The sequence below is a fragment of the Ambystoma mexicanum genome, chromosome 2p (assembly GCF_040938575.1).
Source record: "Ambystoma mexicanum isolate Mex_15411 chromosome 2p, UKY_AmexF1_1, whole genome shotgun sequence".
NCBI classification, from domain to species: Eukaryota; Metazoa; Chordata; class Amphibia; order Caudata; family Ambystomatidae; genus Ambystoma; species Ambystoma mexicanum.
In genome coordinates this window covers 637532437-637557204 of record NC_090923.1, presented here as the reverse complement: position 1 = coordinate 637557204, position 24768 = coordinate 637532437, and the positions used below count along the sequence as shown (strand labels likewise).

The following is a 24768-nucleotide window of genomic DNA, read 5'->3' as shown; positions in this document are numbered from 1 at the left end:
GTAGGCGGCCTACAAGGGCACTGCCAGAGCGTGACCTACCCCAGGGGTAGAAATTGGAAGCTGGGATGACAGTCCCTGCCTCTCATCCAAATACAATGCAGTCTGTATGTATTGGTACCACAGTCTTTTCCACCATGCATAGCAAGCTCTTTTCTGACCAGTATTTGTTTCATCTCTTACAGCACTTTAAGATCCGGAAATTCCTGTGGCGTGTCAAGAATCAACCGAGCTGAAGTTAACAGACAATCATTATCAACTCACCGGATATAAGTAGACTGCCCCAAAGACAAAGATCACTATAAGCTGACCTGACAGAGCTGATGAGCGAAAAAAGGGGTGGTGCCTAATGGGGACTTTAAGCACTCTGGAACAGAAACCCAACCCTCCAGCGAAGCATAGGGATAGATTGATCCAAGCCACCAGGTGGTATGAGGAACCAATGGGAACCCGTAGGTAGAGTAAACCAGGAGAAGGAGGGGTATAAAAACCCTTTACTCAACGGGTGGTGTGAAGGCGTCACGGAGTAGACACAGACAACAGATTCAAATTTGTTCTCAAAAGTTTTATTTAACTTGTAGAACTTTAAAATGCAGGATGGACTAAGGCTTAACTTGCCCTATGCTAAGGTGGGATTTTCCTACCTGAAGAAAACTAAGGATAGTCTGTGTGAGGAAGTCTAAATCATATATCTGTCTGTGTCCAAAACCTATACTTGCCCTCACAAGTAACTGTATACAATATCTTGGGATGTCAGCATCAACATGATAGTGTTCAAAGGAAAGTACAGAGCTTCTTTCAGCTTTTGACTTATGATCAGCTTCCCCTTCCCCAAGTTCAAAACAGTTTACAAAATATCGGGGCTCCCTTCCCCAAGAGTTCAACTCTTCCAGCTTTCAAAAATAACAGTTCCTTGGGACACTTCCCAGCTCTTTTTATACCAATACTTTGTACCAGTTCACTTAGACAGTTCTGTTTCCATAAACAAGCATTAATACTAGGTTAAGGTCACCCATTGTCAAGCAAACTGCCTCCAGATTTTAAACTGTGAAGTATTATTCCTCCACCCCCCCTTATTTGTTCTTGAATGTCCATATGTTCCACCATTTTTCCCAGCAGCTTCCACTCCCCCTTTTCCCTGCCACCCCTCCCCCCGACCCATCAGATAAGCAGCACCAATACTTGCACAGATCCTCTATTCCCATCATACCTTTATGAGCCAGTCGTATATCGTTGGTGGTTGTGGTTTCTACCAATGTTGGGCTATTGCTAGCCAGGCTGCCATCACTAGTACCATGACGCCTCTTTGCTGAGTCTTCGAGAACGTCCTTTGTTTTAGGTCCCACATGCCCAGGAGCCATATCCTTGACGTTAGGTGCTCCGCCCCCGGGACCATTTCGTTGACCTGTTTTATCACTTCCTGCCAAAACGATGCCGGAATGGTAATACCGGACAGGTCCACCACATGTGGCGCCAGTCCCCAGTTGCTGGGCACCCTCGCCAGCAGGAGCTACTGACATTGGGAAACATGGTGTATAGTGCCATTGAAGTATTATCTTCTGCCACATTTCTCTCAGCTGGATAGAGCGGGTTAGCTTACTGAGCTTGCTCCACAAACTTCGCCAGCGGGGCCTCGATATTGTTTCCTCAAGTGTGGTTTCCCATTTCTTCATGTATTGCCATACCACTTCTCCCTGTGAATTCAGATGCGCATACAAGTTGGTGATCAGTTTTGGTGATCATAAACGTTTCAAAGTTTGTGAACTGCCTAGTAGCCGCATCTTTGATAACAGGGCGTTGGCGCCAGTGTAGGAGTTGCGCATATTGGAAATGTTTTGTAGGCTTGCATGCCAATTCTTGCATACATTCTCAGAATGATCTTACTTTTTGATCTTTGTACATATCTTTGATAATGGTGCATCCCACCTCAGACCAGCTATTAAAGGCTTGTGTATTTAGGCCAGGAGGAAAGTCCAGATTACCAAACATAGGTGTGAATGGAGAAGGAATTGTGGTCAAGGCCCCTCTTTTTAGTGCCCCATCCCACGCCTCCAGCCCCGCTCCCATCACCTCGCTGACAGCCATATTCGGATGTCTATGTTTCTTGTGCATCCACAACAGGTTGGACAAGGGGCCTCCCGCCACTGCGATATCCTGGCATACTCATACAGGCTGGGGGGACCAGTCCACCCAATGCCTGATGACCCTTAATTGTGCTGCCTCATAATACCTCTTGAAGTGTGGGAACGCCAATCCGCCATCTTGCCTGAGAGCTGTCATGGTCGTCATTGCCACTCAGGGCTTCTTTTGTTGCCAAACGAATGCCATTATAGTCTTATTTAGCGCTTTGAAGAAGGCTCTCGGTACCCGTACCGGGAGAGTTTGATAATGGTACAACAGCTTCGGCAGGACTGCCATCTTCACTACCGTTTGTCTGCTCCACCATGATATGGTGAGTGGATTCCATTTTGTCACATCTTACTGCAGGCGGTGCAACAGTTGTGGATAGTTGGCCTTGTATATTTGCTTGATTTGACGGCGTAAGCTTAATCCCCAGGTAAGTGATGGTCTGAGCTATTTTCAGATGAGTTATCTCTGCTATGTTGCTCATTAACTTGGGGTCTGCTGTTAGGTTCAGTATCTCGGATTTGTTCCTATTTATTTTTAGGCCCGACGCCTTTCCAAATTCTTCCAGTTCTTGCAAGAGGGCTGGGAGGGATTTTTCTGGTGCAGTCAAGGCAAAACGCATTTAATCGGCTAATGCCATTACTTTATGTTCCATTCCTCCCATCTTCACTCCTCCCAACCGCTGGGACTCCCTTATTCTGATAAGAATAGGTTCTAACAACAGAGCATACAACAACGGGGATAGAGGGCATCCCTGCTTCGTCCCTCTTGAGAGGGGGATCTGTGTGGAAAGAACGCCATTTACCGCTACTCTCAGCGAAGGGCATCTGTAGTTGGCATTCACCATAGTCAGGAAACAGCTCCCAAATCCCATTCGTCGCATTGTGGAAAAAAGGTACGACCATTTAACTCTGTCAAAGGCCTTTTCCGCGTCGACAGAAACCAGGATTGCCAGGGTCCCTGTGTGCTGAAGCTTTTATATGATGTGACACGCCCGACGGGTGTTGTCCGCAGTCCGCCTCCCGGGGACAAATCCCGACTGGTCCGCGTTCACTAAGCATGGCAGCAGTTTAGACAATCTTTCAGCTAAGATTTTAGTGAATAGCTTGGCATCGAGGTTCATCAACGCGATCAGTCGATAGGATCCCGGGTGAATCGGCTTTGTTCATCGAGGCGGTGGTCTTTCCTGTAGTCCTGAAGCTATTGAAGAGTTCCAGCAATTTGGGGGCCAAAAAATCCAGGAATTTTTTGTAAAAGTTATCCATGAACCCAACAGGGCCCGGCGCCTTACCTCTCGGTAGCTTTCTTATCGCATGAACGACTTCCTCCAGCTGAATTTCCCTGTCCAGATATTCTCTGTCTTTTCTAGGCTTTCCGACTTGTAAAGCATTTGGTAGAATCTTGCCATTATGCCTCCCATTTCCTCATTCGTCGACTGCATATGCCCCTGTTCATCAACCAACTGGACGATGGTCTTCTTGCGTGTCTTACCTTTAAGTTGTCTAGATAGCAGCTTATCCGCCTTGTTGGCACTTATGTAATATTTCTGCTTGACTTTCAGGAGCGCCAGCTCTGCCTTCCTGTTTTGTATCAGTGCGTGTTGTTTTTGCAGAAGTTTCAGTGTCGTCTTTAGTTTCCTAGTTGGCTGGGCCGCTAGCTCTGTTTGAGTGTCCTTAAGTTCCTTTTCAATGTCTTCCTCCCATTTCGTCCACTGCTTGTCCTTAAATGCTTTCAATGTTATCAACTCGCCCCTTACTAGCGCTTTGAAGGCGTCCCACACCGTAGCTTTCCCCGCTTCCCCTGTGTCATTCTCTGCGAAGTATAGCTCAATTTTGTCTCTAAGTTTGTCCACTACTACACAATCCTGCAGGATGTCTTCCGGGAATTTCCATGCCCACAGTTTTCTCTTCTGGTTCCTCACTGTCAGTGATACCACAATGGGGGCGTGGTCGGAGAGTGCAATCTGGCCCACCTTGATGTCTTCCATTTCCCCCAATAGACCTGTGGAGCACCAGACAGTCTATTCTTGATTGGGAATTGTGGACATGCGAGTAATGAGTAAATCCCTGTGCATCTCCGCTCTTAGAGCGCCAGACATCATGCAGCGCCAATGCATCCATCGTCGACTTCAAGGCTTTGGAAGGGGAAAGCGCATAGGACCTCGCCCCCCGGGTCCTGTCCTGCGCTGGATTCCATGCCATATTCAGATCTCCCCCAGTATGATCTCACCTTCCGCAAAGTTTTCCAAAGCCATAAGGGATTCCCTTAAGAAGCTGTCCTGGCCTATGTTGGGCGCGTAGACAGATGCCAGCGTCAGTTTTAAGCCTTCTATTTGGACTTTTAGAAAAAGGTATTGCCCTTCTTTATCCGCAAGGGCACCATGGACTTTTGCCCCTAGAGAGTCTTGCAGAGCTATAAGGACCCCAGCTCTTTTTCTCCCGAGATCGCTTGGTAGACATGTGACGCGCCTCTGATCCTAATCTTGGCTCTGTCTTTTTTCCGAATGTGGGTTTCAGACAGTTCTGTTTCTTAACTTCAAATTCCCATATAAGGCTATTGCAAAACACAAGCTACTTTATGCATACTTTCATGTCTTTTTCCATGCAGACTACTCGGTCTAGGTGCTGTTTTCGGACCACACAGTCCACTCATTAAAAGGTAACGCAACTGATACTCCCCTTCTTACTGTTTCCATCAACATTTAGCCACTGCTTCCATCCGCTCAGGAGGGTAACAGGACCTCCAAAACCCTCTCACGGCCGACCATGGCCCCAGTGTCCGTTTCTCCTGCACAACACTGCTCCCGGCACCTGTGTCTCCAGCTTCCTTCTCTCAAGCCTGCTCTCCTTCTCCAGCTGGTTCCCTCTATTGCCTGACTATGGAGACCTCCATTAGGCAGAATGAAGATGTGTCCTCCTAGTTGGTCTCTTCTTCGTCCCAGTACTAAGGTGGTGTTTCTGGGGGACAGTTTGGAAGGAAGAAAATGGAAAGGGCTGACAATACCCCACAAAGGCTTTAGGGATATAGGGTTCATTGTGAAAAGGGAAAGGGGGATAGCATGTCTCACCTAAGGACATCCTCTCCCCACTCCCCAAGTTCCCTCCACCAAGGTGATCCTCTCTCACATATCCACCTCCAGAGTCGCGATCCAAAAGCGATGGGCTTTCCCTGGCCACCTGAGAGGAGGATCCAGGGGTAAAAGAAGTGAGGAAACCATCAGGTTCCTTATAGTGGAAGAAAGGGGTTTAAGTGAGGTCAGGTGGAGAGTGAGAAGAACCAGAGACCAGGGAGGTGGAGAACAGATGGTGGAATGAGGAGTTTGTGGCAGTTTTGGATGTTCGCAAAAAACTGACCCGGAAATTACATCATCGCGCAGGAACGGGAAATGGGCCGGCGGCCATCTTTAAAAACACAATCCATTGCCATCCTCCCCAACCACCAGTTCTTTTGTGTTGTGCTGTGGCAGAATAGAAGCAGGATGTCCAAGGCTACCAGGAAGGCGACCCCCAGGAAGCGCAAACAGCGTTTTTAAGACGCTGAGCTAAGTATGCTCGCTGACACCCTGGCCCAGCATGCGGACACCATCAGGAGCACCGACATGAAGCATGCGGCCCAGACCAAAAAGAAGGAGGTGTGGCAGGAGGTCGCACAGAGGGTGTCGGCAGTGGGAACCACCCCAAGGAGTGTGCGGGACAGTCGGAAGCGGTGGGATGACCTCAGGGTGAGGAAGATCCTGTCGGAGAACAGGAGGGCTGCAATGGCGACAGGCGGAGGCCCCCATTCCCCAGTGAAGTTGACGGCATCGGAGGAGACAGCCAGTACCTTTATAGATCCTGTATCCATAGAGGGAATCGGAGACCAGGAGGTGGGCGCCGCATCATCCACAGAAGAAGGTGAGTGACCCATCACATCCGTGTAGGCTAAACCATGATGTGGCACAAGTGACGTGGAAGTGAGACTAGCCAAGGCAATGCATGTCCCAGGGCCACATCAACATATCCAGTCAAGAATGTGTGCCACACCCTGCTACACACGCATGCTGAGTGCCAATCCCAATCCCAACACAAGTGCAACATGACCCAACCGTGCCCATGGAACTACCCACACATCCACCATACCAATTCCATTCCACCAGCCATGCATTGATTGCCCACATGCCCCCTCAGAACACCAACTGCCACACCCCTAAAATAATTTCATGCATGAATGTATGAACATATCACAGCGCAATGGATTATCGTTGCCATGTGACACCATCACTGATGACCTGCATCTCTTCCATCCCCCAGGCACCGATGAGGAAGATGGCATGCAGGACAGGGGTGCAATTTCATCCACTGCACGGCAAGGGACCAGGGCCACCGCCACCACCCAGCCCAAGAAACTGCCCAGAGCAAAAGGCAGTGTGCCACACCGGGCAGTAACCCTGCAGGAAAGACCTGCATCCACTGTCCAGCAGCAGCCACCCACAACAGTGGGAGGCGTTTCTATTCATGGTCCGCCAACCACCGCGGACGTTGTGGATGCAGAGGTGGAGAATGAGGGTGACATCATGTCCGGCACACCCACCCCAAGCCCCATTACCAGCATCCCTACCCCTACAGAGGCAGAGAGCATGTACGATCCCTGCCTCCACGACTCGGACCTTGATGAGTCAGACATATGCCTCTTTGAGCAGGAGTGTGCCCTGGATGTGGGCACCACACAAGTGCCATCCACCACCCTGCCTACCACCACCCCGGTCACCAGCACTCCTGCAGCCAACGACTCCTTCGAGGCTCGCCTGTCAAGGGTTGAGGCACAACAGGAGTCGATGCTTGAACTGATGCGGCAACAAATATCAGAAGGAAATGACTCCATGAGGGCCATTGCCACAGCCATTGCAGCCAACACTGCTGCTGTTGAGGCATCCACAAGTGCCATGAGGGAGTGTCTGGGGGCACTTACACAGGCCCTGCTTGCAAACCGGTCTCATATGCAGCGCCCACACCTTGGGGCAGGCATGGGACTGACCATCGACACCGCCACTGCCCCAACCCCTTCTATCTCGGCCCAATCGAGCCATGTGCGGATGACGCGGAGGAGTGCACAGCGCTTGACCATGGCACCCCCGGATCCAAAGGAAACCAAAGAAATAGAGTGGGCAGACAATGACATTTGAAAAATGTACGTTGGTCAAGGGACCAGTGTTTGTTGTACATATGGGGACATTTGGGGGGTTTGTAGGGTGGGTGAGGGAGTTCACTGGGGGTTGTGAGGGGATTATGTTCACATTATCACGTGTCTGGAAAATACACCCGTTGTGTGCAAGAAAATCATTGGCTGGATATACTTCTTTTTGTGCATGTACATTTAATGTGTGATGGTGTACAGTGGGACAAAACAAGTGTGCATGTCCACATGCAGCCAGTGGGTTACAGGCACATTACTTTCATGGTCCCTACGTTTCAAAAGTATTCGTCAATTAGTGCTTGGCGTACAGCATGGCCATCCCATGCATCACGTACTGGCAGGGGGGCTCCTTCGCCTCCGTCTCTATCCCCTTCATCCTCACCCAGCCCATGCATGTCAATGTCAGGTGGCAGTGGTACATTCCTTTGGACGCACATGTTGTGCAGCATGACACAGGCCATGGTGATCTTTGCCACCTTCTCAGGCCTATATAGGAGTGCCCCACCAGACCTGCTAGGCAGCGGAACCGCGCCTTCAACAGGCCAAAGGTCTGCTCATTCACAACACGGGTATGAGTGTGCACACGATTGTACTCCTCTTCATGGCTGTTCTGCGGGTTCCGCACAGGGGTAAGTAGCCACGGCCTCAAAGGATATCCTCCATCACCTGCAAGCAGATACAAATAGGTGTGTGTCACTCTGAACTGCCACCTTCAGGGAGCACAGTCATGGCAGCAGCTATTTGGTGTGGGCATGCACATGTCCCAGTATGTGTACAAAATAGTCACCTATATGCAATGTATACTGTAAAGAGGTGCGGTACACTGGATGGGGTTCAATAGATGATGCAGGGTGTAATCATGCATGCTCTGGCAGATGTGCAGGGGTAGTGCAACAATATTTAGCCTCCAATTCATGTGTATTCTTTACTATGCATGGTCACACTAGCCGCATTGCCACAGTTGCCATCCTATTCAGTCATGCATTGCTTGCCATCACCATGGTGCCCTGGTTGTGCCACTTACTTGTAGTCATCCATATGCATTATTTGGGATATGTGGCCCAGTAATGTGTCATGTTCCGTTTGGCTAGTGCAGGTGAGGTGTGTTTAGATCTGCATGCATTCTCCAATCACTGGCTATTGCCACCCAGGTGCACCATCCCCCCCTTCCCTTTCCCACCCTGGTGAACTATCCCCCCCCCTTTCCCACCCGGGTACAGTAGGCCCCCCCTTCTGCATCCGCACACATCAGTACCCCACAGCATGGCCATGGGCCTGTTGTGCAACTCACCGAGCAGCCAGGCACGTGGTCCAGCATGCGTGAGAATGGTTGTTGTGAAATGCCATGCAGCTGACCCACTGTGTGTTGGTAGGTGCCTGTGGCCAGGAAGTGTAGCACAGACACCACCTTAAGTAGTGGGGGGATGGCAGTGCATAGTTCTATGTGGCTGGCAATGTCGTTCTGTATCATGTCCACTATGGTGGTGATGGTGTCACGGTCCAACCGGTACAGGGTGTGGATCTGCTCAGGGGTTAGGTTGAATGGGCTGGGTCTGGTGCGAGGGATTGTTGGCTGCGCTGGTGGTATTTGCTGGGCCTGTCTCACCCTCCTCCTCCTCCTCCTGTGTCTCATCTGTGCTGCCTGTTGTTGCTGCTGTAGTTGTTGTTGTTGCTGTAGTTGTAGCTGTATAGGCATGTCCTCCAGCGCCATGATTAAAACTGCTAGTGATAGCATTTTGGTGTAGGAAGGGGGGTGGTGTGTAGGTGTGCTCCTTTTGTTCTGGGCCACTCAACATTGCCTACACCTGTGGGAGGGGGTTGTGGTATGTGGGTGTGCACAGTTTATACTGGCACAGCCTCCATTGACTCCACCCGTGGGGATTGTGTGCACCTGTGGCAGCTGCCTTGTATCCTGCTTGCTGTTTGCGGGTGGTCCGCGATGCCTGTATGGCCGGCATCGTGCAGCCCGTGATTACCGGCTTCGCGATGCCGGTATTTGCATGTATGCGTGGGTTGGAATTACCCCCTATTACCGGCATGCCGGTATTTGCTCTCTGAAGGTGCGCGTGTACACGCCTATGCCGCTATTACCAGCACCGTTGTTTAGTGTGCCGCTAATACCGGGTTTGCGGGTCGGAATGCGACAGGACGGTAAACGATGCCGGTATTACCATTCCGGCATCGTTTTTGCCTTACGGGCATACCTCGTAATGAGGCCCAAGGTATGTTAATTGTGAGGGGTCAGAAATGTGAGGCGGACAACTTTCTCAAGGTTTTTCATAAAATGCCATTTTATTACATTAAACAGGGTTTAATAAATGCCTCGCTGTCCCTACCATAAAGAGAATTTCCCTGCCTCTCAAAATAACTAAAGAAAACACTAACAAAAGGAATCTGCCCCTCACACTTACACATACAATAAACGCATGAAGGGAATGTCGGGCAATTCAAAATATAACACCACCACAGTTACATCAGACATAACTGTTTCTCCTTGTGATCTGGGTAATGTTACCTTCCCCAGATTCAAAGCAGGATTTTTGTATCCACAGTTAAAAACAGGAAAGTTCCAATTTATAACAGTTCTGGAAAAAACATGTACTTATTGATTCCACAAGTCTTTCACAATGAGTCTTTCCAATAAGTCCAACAAAAATACCAAATCTGTGATTTCCACTGTTAACAAAACGTTCAACACAGTCTCTGCATCAGAATCAGAATCTTCCACAGTTCCTTAATAACAACAGACGGAGAAGCCAGAGGTTTTCAGATAGGCCTGTCTCCTCATCACTACTGCCGAATCCATTGGCCTCTCAACGCAGTCCGCCATGTCCTGGCCTGTCTGCAGCGACTGCTAGGCTACCTCCCTCCCATCCATCCATCCCCGCTCAGAAAGCTCTTCTGGCTTAACGCTTCTGTCTGTTGGTTAGAGGCTTGATTAAAAAAAATAATATAATTATTTGTAATTGATTGGGGGGTTCCCACCCTTGGGGTGTTTCCCATTGTTAAGTTTGTATAGGCTGGTTAGCCTTCCCTCCCGTTGTTTTTCCACTGCATCGTTCGGGCATGGGGGGTGGGGGATGGGGGGAGGAACTGAAGCCTGGGCCTAGTGACGTTCTGTATATACGACGTATAACGTACCGAGCAAGACGGATTGACGGTCGAGTCGAGGTCCACTACGACCCCTGTCAAAAATGTTTCCGAGCAGCAGAGCTGGACAAGGATATCTATCAAGACGAGGAATTTGCCAGAGAAGAATCCATAGAAAGATCATTACGGTAAATTTCTCCTTCAATGGATTGTTTTTCCCCTGCAAATTCTTCATCTTGATAGACTCCCCAAGCAGTTAGGATAACGGAGGTGGGCAGAAAGTGTTAAACAAGCAGATTTTGCAGAACTGCTCTACCAAACCCTGCCTCAGCCCCACATGCAACATCCAAAGCTTGGTTAATGTGTGCAAAGACTACCTTGTGGCCGCACAACATATGTCCATATGTCCCTGACAGGAACACCCCTCCCCCCCGCCACTCTGTAAGTCTGTGGAAGATGAGACCCCTCTGGTTGAATGTGCCCTGATGCCGTTGGGAACCTCCCTGCCTGCCGACTGGTAACATTAGGATATACACAAAATAATCCAACACAACAGGGTTTCCTTACGGGATAATGACTGGGCCATGAACAGCTGGTCAGTCTTCGGAAACTGGGATGTACAAGCAACATAAAAGCTTAAGGCTCTTTTGGGGTCAAGATGGTGGAATCGCTCTTCCTAATTTGAGGGATACAGTGGAGAATAAAAGACAGACAAATCAATAGATTGAGAGAGGTGAAACTCCGAAAGGACTTTAGTAAGGAACCAGGCATGACTTTGAGAGAAACCTTCTCTCGGAAAAAACGTAGAAACTGGAGGTATGCAGTTCAATGCTTGCAACTCACTAAGCCTCCTGAGTGACATGATTGCAACTATGAAAGCTGTTTTAAGAGCCAACAGCCTTAAGAAACAGGAGTGCATGGGCACGAATGGAGCCGCCATTACATAGGTCAAAACCAGATTAAGAGCCAAATCTGGGACAACAAAGGGAATTGGCAGAAACTCAATGAGAAGTCCCTTCAGGAATTGGACCATGACCGGAATAGTGAAAAAAGAACCTTGATCCGGGGACCTTTTGAACACAGACAAGGCCGCCAAATATCCTTTGACTGTGGTAACCTGAGGGCCTGCTGAGGCCAGTGACAGAAGGTACTCCATAACTGTAGTGGTGGGGCAAGAGATAGGGTCAATCTTGCGTTCCCTGCACCATGCCCCAAATCTTCTCCATCTGCACACGTACAAAGATCATGTAGAAGGTCTGCGTGCAGCCAGCAACACCTCAAGTACCTACTCCAAGAGGTCCCAGTCATCAAACCACATCCTCTCAAGAGCCATGTATGTAGGTTGAGGGAATCCGGGGTAGGCTTAAGTACTCGACCTTCCAACTGGTTCAGGAGATCCAGACGTTGAGGCAACCAGTGAGGTGGACAGATAAGAATTATGGTAATCAGAGGGAAGGCGTAGTGGAGAGGGAAAATCCACTCACCCAGAAATGCATCCCTCAGTGTGCCGTTCGCTGGGAATTCCCTTGATCAAAACTGTTTGCACTTCCTGTTAGACTCTGTGGCAAACAGATCCACTGCTGGGGTATCCCAGAGACAGAAGACCTTGTGTGAAACCATCTTCTGCCTGCTTCGAGCATCCGCCAAACTGTTCTCTGTCCCTGCCAGATGAACTGCTGAGACTGAAATACGGTTCTCCAGTTGCCAGAACCACAGCTGCATCGCCTCTGTGCAGAGGGGACGGGAGCGCATGTCACCTTGTTTGTTCAAGTAGTGCATGGCCACAGTGTTGTCTGTTAGAATCAGGACATGCTTCTCTTTGAGAGAAAGGGCAAAGGCCCTCAGGGCTAGCCTGATGGCTCGCAACTCCAGCCTGTTGATTTGCCATTAGCTTCCGTTGCTGACCAAAGGATGCTCAACTGCAAGTCCTCGCAGTGAGCGCCCCGACCCTTCAGCATCCGTGACCTCTCGGGTCTGAGGCCAAGGAGGCCAGAAGGGTTCCCCTGCCATAAAATTACTGCGGTTGTCCCACCAATCAAGGACCTCTTGGTTGGACACTCTGAGAGGGTCTGTGAGGGCTCCCAGGTACTGAGACCACTGGTCCCTTAAGAGCCACTGGAGGGATCTCATGCACAGCCTGGCCTCTGGAATTAGAAAAGTACAGGAGGACACGAGACCTAGCACAGACGGAGGAAGTAAGTCGCTGGTAAAGCGGCGTGTTTACAGAATAAATGTGCCATCTGTGCTATGCTGTGGGCTATCTCTTTGGCAGGGAAAGCCTACCCTATCCAAGTGTCTAGGACTGCTCCGATGAACTGGAGCATTTGGACTGGTATCACATGGGACTTCAAGTTCAGGGAGAAGCCCTGCCTGTGCAGCAGTAGGGAGGTATACTCTAGATGAGACAAAACCTGCCCCACTGACTTCCCCCAGATCTGCCAGTCGTCAAGGTAAGTAAATACATGGACCCTGGATCTCCTGAGGCGAACCGCAACTACTGCCATGAGCTTGGTGAAGACCCTTGGAGCGGAGGTCAATCCAAAGGGAAGCACTTTGAACTGACTGTGCTTGTCCCCTATAAGGAACCCAAGGAATTTCCTGTGCTTTTGAGGTTATCGGCACATGGAAATAAGCATCCTGTAGGTCTATTGACACCAGCCAGTCCTGAAGTTCATGAGCGTGGAGAATTTCTCACAATGTCACCATCCTGAATTTGTCTTTCCTCAGGAACTCATTTAGAGACCTGAGGTCCAAAATGGGACGGAGACCTCCTCCTTTCTTGGGTACCAGGAAATGCCGGGAATACCAGCCTGACCCTCTCCGATTGGGAGGTACTTCTTCCACGGCACCCTTCAATAACAGGGCTCTCAGTTCTTCCTGGAGCCCCTGTCCCGGTTGAATAACCCCACCGAATTGTCTGCAGGGCCCAGGCATCAGAGGTAATCTCCTGCCACTGGGGCCAATGTCCTGCCAATCATCCACCAACCGGTAATTCCGTGGTAGGAGAAATCAAAGCAACTTAGCCGCCTTGCCGCTGGCCTCGAGAAGCCCCTCTGCCCCTTCCGGGATGCAAAAAACACCTCTGCCTCTGCCTGGCCTGCCAGAGGATACCTATTGTTTATAGCCTTTGCCTTTTGAGGCAAAGTTGAAGGCAGGCTTGGCCGACTGCACAGCTAGGCCCAGCGATTTTGCAGCAATCTTAGCCTCTTTACATTTTTCTAAAGAGTCATCAGCTTTGTGACCAAAAAGCATACCTCCCTCAAAGGGCATATCCAGTAGGCTGTTCTGAACATTTGGGGAGAAGCCGTATAACAGCTGTATATAACCATACCGCATTTCACCTTCCGGGATGTGGTGGGTAGCTTGTTCCACTGCTTCCCACAGACCAAAAAAATAGTTGACAAAAAACTTCAAGCACATTGGTGGCTTTTAAGGCCATACTGCCTGAAGTAAAAACGTTCTTGCTCATGGCATCCAGTTTTTTACCCTCTCTATCCGAAGGCAGATTGGATGTGGATGCTGCAGGCCTGGTGGTGATACTGGCAGCTTGCACAACAAGCCCTTCTGGTGAAGAGTGTGTGGAAAGGAATGAAGCCTCCTGCCAGACAGTATATTCCTGTGCAATTGGAGTTTACGGGGGTCAGCTTTAGCCGGCTTAAAAGGCATATTAAGCTGAACTGTAGGATCTTCGTCTAGAATGTCAGTGAGTTCGTATCCCTGAAGGGCTGCAGCAGACATTTTTTTTTTTTAATCAACTTTATTTATTTCTCAGGAGCATAAGTTACAGACATGCATATGGGAGCAGCAAACAATAGCGTCATCCTTATCTTCCCCATTTTCCGCCCCATCTCTGTGTTCCATCTGCTCATGTGTTTTAACTGTTACAACTAATATAACTTTTCAACATGTGGGTGAAACAAATCATCTCTATTCGACACACCTGGGAGTCCCACGAGCCGGGCTGTCCTCTCGGCTCAACGCTCGCCTTATTAAATAATGCAAACCCTGCGGAGTAACTTAGGTTTGAAGTACGTTTGTTCCCTGTCGTCCATGAACTCGTGAAGTGGCATCCAGGTATTCAGATACTTCGAGCAGGAGCCATATGCCATTGCCGTCACCTTCTCCATGGCCATGACTCCCCATAGTGTCACCCACCACATGGCCACTACCGGCCCCTGTTGGTTCTTCCAAGCCTGGGCCAAGGTGATTCTGGCAGCGCTCAGCATGTGAGTGATATGGCTAGCTCTATTTCCAATATTCGCATAGCTCCCTTCAACAGCTTCGCCCAGTAAAACTACCACCGGGTCAAAAGGCAGTTGTGTCCCCGCAATATGTCCTCCTTAATATGGTTCAAGATCTCCTTCCAGTAAGTCTACGCCACTGGGCAGGTCCACCACATGTGGATTAGGTCCCCGGGTTGTCCACAATCGCTCCAACCTGACATGGGATAGTCTGGGTTAATGGAATGGATACGTTGTGGCGTCATATACCACCTCCGTTTGTACGCCACCTCTTTGAAGCGCATTTGGAACTTTTGGCGGCTCAGTGCCATATGCGACTCCATGTCTCCCCCGAGATTGGTTTCCCCACATCTAGTTCCCATTTCTGCATGTACGGTAGAGTTTCTTCCGGGTCCACCTCCCCCATCAACCGGTACAGTCTCGACACCCCTTTTTCCAACCTTCCCTCTTTTACAGTGAGTTCCAGCCCTATTGGGTCCCGAGTTGCTCCCCCGCCGAACCTTTATGTTAGTAATCCAATGTCTAAGTTGGATGTAATGAAAGCGTTCCCTCACCGGAATATGAAATGTGGCCCTACAACCTTCAAAAGTTAGGGGTGACCCCTCTACGTAGAGTTGCCCCAATGCCAAGGCCTGCTCCCCTCTTCCCCAGTGTGCCCAGAAGTCAGGCCACATCCCTGGTGTGAAGTCTGGATTATGGGCCACCGGCGCAAGAGGGCCTCCCCCTATTTTCACCCTTTTTCCCCGTAAATCTTTGTCCTAATACCATAGAGTGGTCTCGGTTGTTTCCAGTAATGTGCCTCCTTTGCCTCTATTCTGCGCTGTGAGAAATACCAGACTTTCCAGAGCTGTCTTAGTTGCCTCCCTTTCAAGGGCAGACCAACGATTCTGGTTTTCTCGGGTTTGTCCATTGCAACATGGGTGCTACCTGTGCTGCCCATAGATACCTGCAAGGTTCTGGTACCCCCACCCCCCAGAGCATGTGGTCTAAATAGGACTTTCCTGGGGACTCTTGGTTTCTTCCCCCTCCAAATGAAGGAGATAACTTCTTGTTTTACATTTTTAATTGCTGGGCCTGGGATGCGTATTGGGAGGGCTCCAATCATTTTAACTGCTGTTATGCGTGCGAGCCATGATAGCTCCTGCATGTACCATCGTTTAAGATCTCCGATCAATGTTTCACCAGATCCGGGATATTAGCCCATATAGTCTCTCGTAGGTGGGTGTTAGGTATACTCCCAAATATTTTACAGATTTCTGTTCCCATTTCAAAGGGTACCGGCTGTCCCTTTCTGACATTTGCTCTGGAGTCTGAGTGATGTTAAGTGCCTTGGATTTGGAGGAGTTGATGTGAAACCTCGAAACCCTTGCAAACCTGACCAGCAGCTCTATGGCTTTTGGAAGTGATTTTATTGTGTCCTTCAGGAACATGAGGACATTGTCCACATAGAGGGCTACCTTCTGGGACCCGCTGGCGTCCACTTCCACCCCTCGGATTCCCAGTTCTGCGTCAGAGGCTCCATGGCCATAGCGAAAATCAATGGTGAGAACGGACACCCCTGCCTTGTGCCCTTCCAGATGGGGATACCATCTGTGAGCTGCTCATTGATCATTAGCCATGTGGATAGATTCCCGTAGTTAGCCCGCACCATACGAGTAAAGATTGGCCAGCACCCAAATATTTCAAGGGTCAGCTCTAGGAATCCCCAATGTAAGCTATCAAAGGCACTAGAGGTGTTTAATGCCAGCACCGAAAACCGCTGCCCTGTCCTTTGTACCCATTCTATAGTGTCTATGGCTATCATAGGTGTGCCGCCCTTTCACAAATCCTGCCTGGTCTGTGTGAATTATCTTCAGGAGGACATTTGCCAACCTTTGAGCCAGGATCGTGGAGTACATTTTTGCATTCCCATTCAGTAACGAGATCGGTCGATAGCTAGAGCATTCTGAAGGGTCCCTGTCTGTGTTTTAACAATAATACCGTAGTGGCAAGGCCCATGTCCCAAATGTGATAAAATCATTTCCTTAAGGGGCCTACTAGAATGGACCTAAATGGTTTTATAATACGCATTACTTAGCCCATCCAGGCCTGGAGATTTATGTCCCTTCAACGCCCCCCAGGGTTCGCCTGCTGATGGAGGGTGCACACCTGCACTGAGGTCCTCCCTCGTGCCTCTTCACTGCTTTTGTCCCTTCAGCAGCATTAGTTGGTTGTGCATTAATTATTTGGGATCCTTCCTCCTCCGAGACATGTTCACATGCATGTTGATTGCTGTGGGTGCTCCAGGAGAGTTCAGAGCCTCTCCTTCCAAGGGGCCTGCCACAATTTCCTTCAGAGCCGACTCCCTGGGAGCACCCAAAGTTCCCACCATCCGCCGGGCATTTTGCACCCACTGCAGTGCATATTTCACATGCCGGAAGACTTTGGGCAGTGTGGGCCTTTACTGCATCCCTCCTGCAAGGTGAGAGGGCCCTTTCCTCTGCCCGCCTCAGGCCGAGCAGCTGTCTGCACGCCGAGGCGTCCATCTGCCCGGGCTCAGCTCCTCGGAGACCCTGATGCGGAGCACGGACAACTTTGACGACCCGCCCTGGCCCGATAATACACAGTATGTTCCAAGTCTCTGCTGGGGGCACGGACCGCTTCCAGGATACGTTCCGGACAGCGGGGCTCATTTCCACATGTGTCCCTCTATGCTGCCCCCTGCACCTCCTTACCCGCTTCTTCTCGGGCTCCCGTCCTCGGAGCCCGTCTAAGGGTGTTCAACCCGCGAGGGTGGGGGAAGGACTTCCCAGCAGGGCGTGTCGGCTCCAGTCCCCAAGCCGGGCAAATCGCACACTATCTCCGATCGCTCCAGGCAGTTCACTTTTTCGGATGGTAGGGCTTCAGCGGGCTGATTGCTGTTCGGCTCACTGCAGCGCCGGAGGTGGACTGGCAGTCCCCCGGGTGCCGTCATGAGTCGCGTCCGCCATTTTGGCTAGGAGCGTTGGGCTCCTGCCTTTCCGCTAGTTTCTCCTTCACGACAGCTCCGCTGCTTCTCACATTGGCACAACTTGTTCCCCAGTCACTCAGGCACACACGGAGCAGATTTCCTGGATCATTAGGGCCGTTTATGGGGTTTTGGGGCCCCGGGACGGGGAAGGCGTCCCAGAGCTCACCGAAGTGGCATCCACCGGCGACCTCAGCTGGCCGCGCCCCATTACACAGCAGAACATTTTAAGTCTACAGTGTCTACCTCCTTCTCAGCCAAGGCTCTGATTTTAGCTTGAGTATGCTTGTAGGGCTGGCGTTGCTTTAGCTCTAGATCTGGAGATGTATCTATCCCACTGGCTTCTTGTAATTCTAGGGATAATGCCAACAAATCAGGCTTGTCGAAAAAAATCGACACTGCCGGCGCATTAATAGATAGGGTCAACATCCTCTTGGACGTCAGGCTGGTCGATGTCGAAGATCGACAGCATGGACTCAAAGAACCCCAACCTTAATAGTGGTACAAAGGAACTGTCACTGATAGTCGGCGCCAAGGGTTTCCCCATTTATGTGGACATGATGGTTTTCGGCGCCGATGTAACAGCTTTAGGTGTCGAGGATGGCTTTGAGGACGAATGGATATCGTAGAAATCAGCCTTATGCTGGACAAATAATGACAGCTTTGGCGACTTTGTCGGCGTCGAGCCCGAAGGCTTGGTCGACGTCAATAGAGTTGACGGACTGGCTAGCGTGGGGTCGGGAGCATCGAGCGCCGCTTTCGCTGCCAAAGATTGTTGGTCGGGGGGACTGAACCGTGTCTACAGCAGCTTGTTGTTTAAACATTTCCAGCATTTCCGTTTGAAAAATGTCCCACTCTTGCCCGAGTGGTCAGTCCCGCCGATGGTTTACCTCGTTCCGACGACGAGCTGGACTTACGTTGATAATGGTGGCGCTGCTTCTTTCGCGAGGAAGATGAAGAATGGCTTCTTGAATGTGACCGCTTCTTGTTTTTTTACAAGCTTTTCTTTCCCTTTTTCAGGGATGGGCTCCTCTGTCTCGGCCTCGGAAGACCGGACGAGTGACTGCACCAGAGATTTTGGGGGCAGTCGGCCCAAAGCCAGCTTCCCGGTACTCTCACTTAGGGATTTCGGCTGCATTTTTTAGCATGACGCACAGGCCTCAGTGTCGTGACTTGCACCTAAGCACCACAGACAAACGTTGTGGGGGTCGGTCACCAACATTTTGGCCTGGAAATCAGTGCACATCTTAAAGCGCAGTTGACATCGCAGTCAAGGATTTCTGAGAAAGAGACACATTGTTTGACAACAAAAAAAAGTCTAGTGAAACTCGAGATCATGTTCCTGATTCAGCGTGCAAGCACGCGGAAAAAAGGAACTGAAGCATGGGACGTAGTAACCTGCTATGTATACGATGCCTGACATCACTTCTGGAGCCAACGATTGAGCAAGCTGGATCGACAACCGATTCAAGGTCCACTATGCCCCCTGTCGAAAATGTTTCCGAGCAGCAGAGCTGGAAGAGGATATCTATCAAGATGACGAAGCTGCAGGAGAAATGCAATCCATTAAAATAGTTTATTAGGATGGTGCAACAAAGATTCAAAGGTAGTGGCTTCAACACTTCTTCTTCACAGTCTTTAAGCAGAGCACAGTACCAGTATATTTTTCACCTGATCCACTCACCTGCCAAGTCTAGCTCTACAATGTTTTTGAAGATGATGTACTGGCCTGCCAGGACCACAAACATCCTACTCTACTACAAGTGCTTCTGTGGTAAAGTTCATTTGGCAACAACAAAGTCTTTTGACTTTGAACAACTTCACAGAAAAATCACTTCTTCTGTGAAGATATGAGCAACATCAGTATTATTTATGCCACATAAAACGCAGATTACACTTCTCTCTTTCTGAATGTTGGCTATCAGAAGGGCAGCTTTTCTACTACAATAACGTCTTGTAATTTCAACAAAGTCCACAACAACAATTTCAGTCTTGGCTATTTTTGCTGGGTGAACATAAAAAACATTGATGTTACTGGTTTCACACCCTTGGTATTTGCCACTTGCAAAGCAGATTCCACTCATCTCATCCGGAATGCTGGTTATCAGGAGGGCAGCTCTTCTGCCATGCTTGCCTCCGAACTGTTGCCTCAATTACGTTTTGATAATGGCTTTTTAATCACCCTTGCTCTTCTTGGATCTGGGCAATGCTTGTTTGGATCTTTCTTACTTATAACCTCTTCCTTTTTATGACAATAGGATCTACAATAGTTTTTCTTAAATGCCCTATTTGGGTTGGGGCAATATTGGTTGTTGTAAAGGACTTCTCCTATTGCCTTCATTTTGCTTTGGCAATAGTGTTTTTCATCACTTCTGGAATTACAACTGCCCCCTATGTTCTTAGTCTGCCACCTTAGCGGGTAAGCTTTATTTTGGTATCTCAGGCTAGGCCCAATTCTGCACTTCTGCCTCTTAACATTAGTTTGGTATTCAAAATTAAAGGTACAGGTCATTATTCATAATTAAAGGTACAGGTCAGCGGCCGATCATAGATTGTTCCAGGGTCACATTCAACTAGTGAACTCATTGGTTGCTACTTATGCGTCTGTTCGCTCTGCTGCCTTCATGCCTTCAGCTGTCTCTGCTTCCCGCTGCCAGGTAGGTTGCTTACTACTGGTGTCTGCAGTTTGCGCCGCCGAAGCACACTTCACTTCCCGCGGTGCAGCCTCTGCACAAAATATTCTCTGGGGGAAAGCTTTCTGTGACATTGCTTCCCGTCGTGCAATCTCTACAGACACAATGCTTGAGGGCAGAGACCCTCACGAAACCGGCATCTGCTCTCCAGCATGCAGTGGCTCCGGCAACTCTGCTGCCCCTCAATCTCAGCTGCTCGTGGAGTCACGAACAGTGCTCCACCCGTTGCTCCTTCTGCTAATACTACTACTACGACCACAAGAACTGCTGCTACTACTCCCACCACTCCTCCGGGCCTGCACCCGAGAGGTCTCATTATACTCCTTAGTCCGTCTCAGGTGTGGGTCATTGAAATCATTAGACTGCGCCTTGCAGTCCAAAGCCTCCAGATCCCTCTTGCTCCTCCTCGTCCCAGTACTCTGGGCATTGTGGGACTTGAAGTTCTCAATGTCACAATTAGCTTCTTTTCCTTGCACATCATTTTAAAATGAATTAACTTCACTTTTATTATTAATCAGAGTTTCAGGAGGATCTTTAAATTGAGTCAATGATGGTTTTGAAATCAAAGTAATACTACTTCTATTAAAATCCGAGATAGACATGCATAAATATGAACAATTATATGAGGGGGAGCTTTGTGTCTAATAAATGACTGATTAGGGCAAGCTTTGCCATTCCTCTGGTGAATACATTTAGAACAAGTAATCTTACTTTGACAACGAGCCATTAACACATTCTGGCATCATTGACTTCTCTTCGTTAAAGGGAGTCAAATACTACGTCTCACCCAACAGAGTCCTCCCACTCCCTTGTGGCCCTTCTCCTCCCAGGTGATCCTCCCGGTTAAAACCACCCCCAGGGTTAGGTTCAGGTAGCAGCTGCCTTCCTCTGGCCACCTGGGAGGAGACTTTAGGTAGGGTCTTGTGAGGACTCCGCAGATTTCATCACATAATGAAAAAAATAAAAAGGAAAGGGGCAGGAGGGATTTAGGATAACAAACTGCAACCTTTAACTGTCCCATATCATCAATGAAACAGACTTACCAATCCGGAATATCAGTTGATCCAATCATGGAGGCCAGGTTTATAACCGGGTTTCTAGCAACGCAAGCCTTGTACATTTCAGGATACTGGCCAATCAGGTGGCAGGCCAAGAACCCACCATGAGATCCACCAATCAGTGCTATGCGGTCCTTGTCCAGAGATTCCGTCTTCAGCACCTCCTCCACAGAATGCTGTAAGGAAACAACATCAACAAAGTAAGCATACCAGACTGTGGAAGAGAAAAACAATCAATTGTTGTGTTTGAACCTGAACTTAGATCAGACATTGATCTGCCAGTGTTCAACTGTTTCACATTTGAAGTCTTCATGCAGTGCCCTTAGGGACCACTACACACAATTAAGACTACAGGTGGTGATACAAGTTTTACCTTTGGTACAAGCCTGTACTACTATGTCATAGCGGTAGCAGTGGCGGAGCAGCCAGGCTTATCTCAAGAGTATATGAGCAGTAGCAGAGATTACACAAAGGGACCACAATTACTGTGACCCAAGCAAACACTGACTCAAAGTTTCAGGTAGAAAAATATAAGTACATTTATTTTTAAACCATTCGTTATAAACACAACACTTCTATGAAACTTCAATAAAAACCACACGTTAAATATACTACAACTAACCAATTCACTTTGTACAGTAAGTCACAAGGTAAGTACCTTGTGTTGGAATGAACTGTTGGAGGCACAAAACACGTTACAGCTAATACGATTGCGATCACTTTTTGACAGTTCGGTCAACTAAACAAACTCGTATCCGTGACATGAAATGCTACCGAGGCAAAAACACACTTAGCACCTGAGATACCCAGAGGGAGTCAGAGGCAAAAATCACAGGCAATATTTTGGTTAGGCAGGCAGAATCAAGAAAACACTCAGAGACAGGAGTTCAAAAGTCAAAGGGCCGGAGCCAGGGTCGAAAGACACCGGGGCCAGTTCCCGAAGATCACACGGTCAGACAGTTCACGATTCAACGCAGCCAAAAGAACTTCGATATTGTCAATGTTCGGAAGCAAAAGTTATAAGGAGGAGGGAAGACAAGGGCAAGCCTTGAAAAATGAAGAAAAGGGATTCACCCAGTTTCCTCAACAGTTCAACAGAACACAGTACCTTGTTCAAATGGTGCAGCAGGTGGCCTGGCAGTTGTTCCTGGTGGTTTCCCGCAGACTCACGATTCCTGGAGCTTCGTCGAGAAGGAGGACGTCTGAAGGGGGTCTGCACCACACAGGGATGAAGCCGGCATCAGCGACACGGAATAAAAGGTGCGCTCCTTAAAAACAGGAGAGGCTCTTCAGGTGGCTATCCGGACCACTACAGCAGTGTGCAGCGATTTCGACCACGGAAGAGGATCCTCTGGCTGAAGAAGATGAGCTGGTTATCCCCACCAAGCTCAAGGGAAGAAGACTCCCGACTGGATCTTCTCTGAGTCGTTGAAGGGCCGATAGCTCAGGACTGCAGCAGGGCTTCACAGGGACGGGGTAGTTGCAGCAGCTGTGGTTCTCTCCGCTTCTCTTCGGTCCCTTGTAGTTCCAGTGGTGACTCTCTGACTTCTAGCCCAAGAGACCTGCCTTTTATGCGAAAAACCCCCATTCACGCAGCCTGGCTGTCAATCACCCAGCAGGGATGGGTTGTCCAGTGCGGACAACTACCCCGGCCAATCATGCAAAGTGCGACTTGGGTTTCCTAGGATACCCTGGGCAGGGGGTGACAACAGCCCTCCCTCACATTCAGCCCACCTAGACAGCCAGGCGCCTTGAGGAGGGCTTCTGAGCAGAAGCCCACCAAAAGACAGTGAACAAAGAAGGCGAACCTGGTTTGCAGTGCAAAGTAAAACACAAGAAGGACTTTAACAAAAAGAAATGGCGAATAAACCCAACCGGAGCCAAAAGAAAGACAATTTGGTCAAGCAGGTTTATGTTCGGGGCTAATATAATAGCCAAGAACAGTACCACGTTTATCTAATATAATCGCGGTAGAAAAGTTAGGGTAGATACCACTGCCACCAGCCAAGTCTAAATGTTAAAAGAGCGAAACAATGCTCTAGGAGGTACAGATAAAAAGGGATACGAGATAACCCTTTCCAGTACTCCATGGAATATGGGGTGAACTGGATCTGTGGTAGATTGACTAAGAAAAGTTAATGGTAATTTTACCCTTTTCTGGGGGACAGTAGTCGCCTCAGAAATGGAGTCGAGGGAAGTCTCAAAGACAACCCTGTGTCACGGCACTGAAGGTGCTGTGTGACAAACACAAAGAAGGGGGCTACTGAAGTGGTGTACCTCAGAGTACACAATCACAAAAACAGATGGAAACACATAGCAAAACACAGGTAATAGTGGGGGGAAAGCTCTCACTCTTACCAAGTGGAAAAAAATAAACTCCAGGAGTCCAGCAAAGCTGCTGGGGGACTCACTAGGTGAGGGAAATTAGTCATAAATGAGAATTCTCCCTAACATGTAGTCCCTCCATCTCGTTTTGGTCATTTTTGACTCTAACCAATGAGGTGGCAGGGCTTAAGCTCCACTCCAGGCAGCCATCTTCAGATTTTGAGCCGTTATAGTGACTGCTATAATATGATGACTGCCTGCCTAAGGAGCAGGCTCAACGGAGAGGCGGGTGGGTGAATGTGCATCTATGAAAGACACCAATACTGGAGAAATGCAGTTACAGGTAAGTAACCAAGACTTCTACAGCATTGGATCATTCATAGATTCACATGCTTGAATAGAATACCAAGCAGTGGAAGCATGCCACATACTTCATTGAAGCACACAGGTTAATAAAAGTACCCACAGAGAGTACCCTAAACTCATTATGCATGCTTGAAACATGAAGGGAAGGAGGGAAAGAACAATAGATTGCTGCTCCTAACTCACGCAACCAGATGTTGTAGGACTGCTTGTCCTACAGCTTGCTTCCTTTCAGTGTTTTATTCTAGACAATGTACTTGGTGAATGTATGGAGCATGGTAGCCATCCTGCATATGCCACTCCCGCCTGGAAAGCCTTGGAGCTACCGTGCTTCTGGTGGAATGGGCAGTAGCTGGACGGGTAAGTGGGTTGCCTTCGATTTTGGGGAAAAGGGTAATGCAAGTTACCACCCATTTGGAAAGGCCTAGTTCGGAAATGCGTTGACCTTTACACAGCACTGCGAGTGAAGCAAACTATGGAGTAGATGCTCTAAAAGCGCTAGTGCACTATAAGTAGAACTTGAGCGACAGCAAGGCACGTCCCGCGACGGAGGAATGATTGCCAAAGACAGTTGGAAGCACGATGTGTTCAGAACTAGTCATATCTGACACCACCTTGGGGTGGGAAGGGTAGCGAAGGGTGGGACTTTGGGTGCGATTTGAGGTCGACTCAGTCCTTTAACTGCCATGGGTTTTCCCCGACAGTGGCAAGGCCTT

General features: G+C 49.1%; 1 protein-coding gene across 2 annotated transcripts in view; it reads right to left on the bottom strand.

Moving 5' to 3' along the window:
- LOC138566630 (acylamino-acid-releasing enzyme-like) overlaps window positions 1-24768 on the bottom strand; it is a 1701869-nt gene that overhangs the window by 256968 nt on the left and 1420133 nt on the right. For both annotated transcript variants that reach the window (XM_069644170.1, XM_069644171.1), the window contains exon 20: window positions 21350-21540. In XM_069644170.1, the coding sequence (XP_069500271.1) occupies window positions 21350-21540 (191 nt within the window). The remainder of the gene's footprint in view (window positions 1-21349; window positions 21541-24768) is intronic.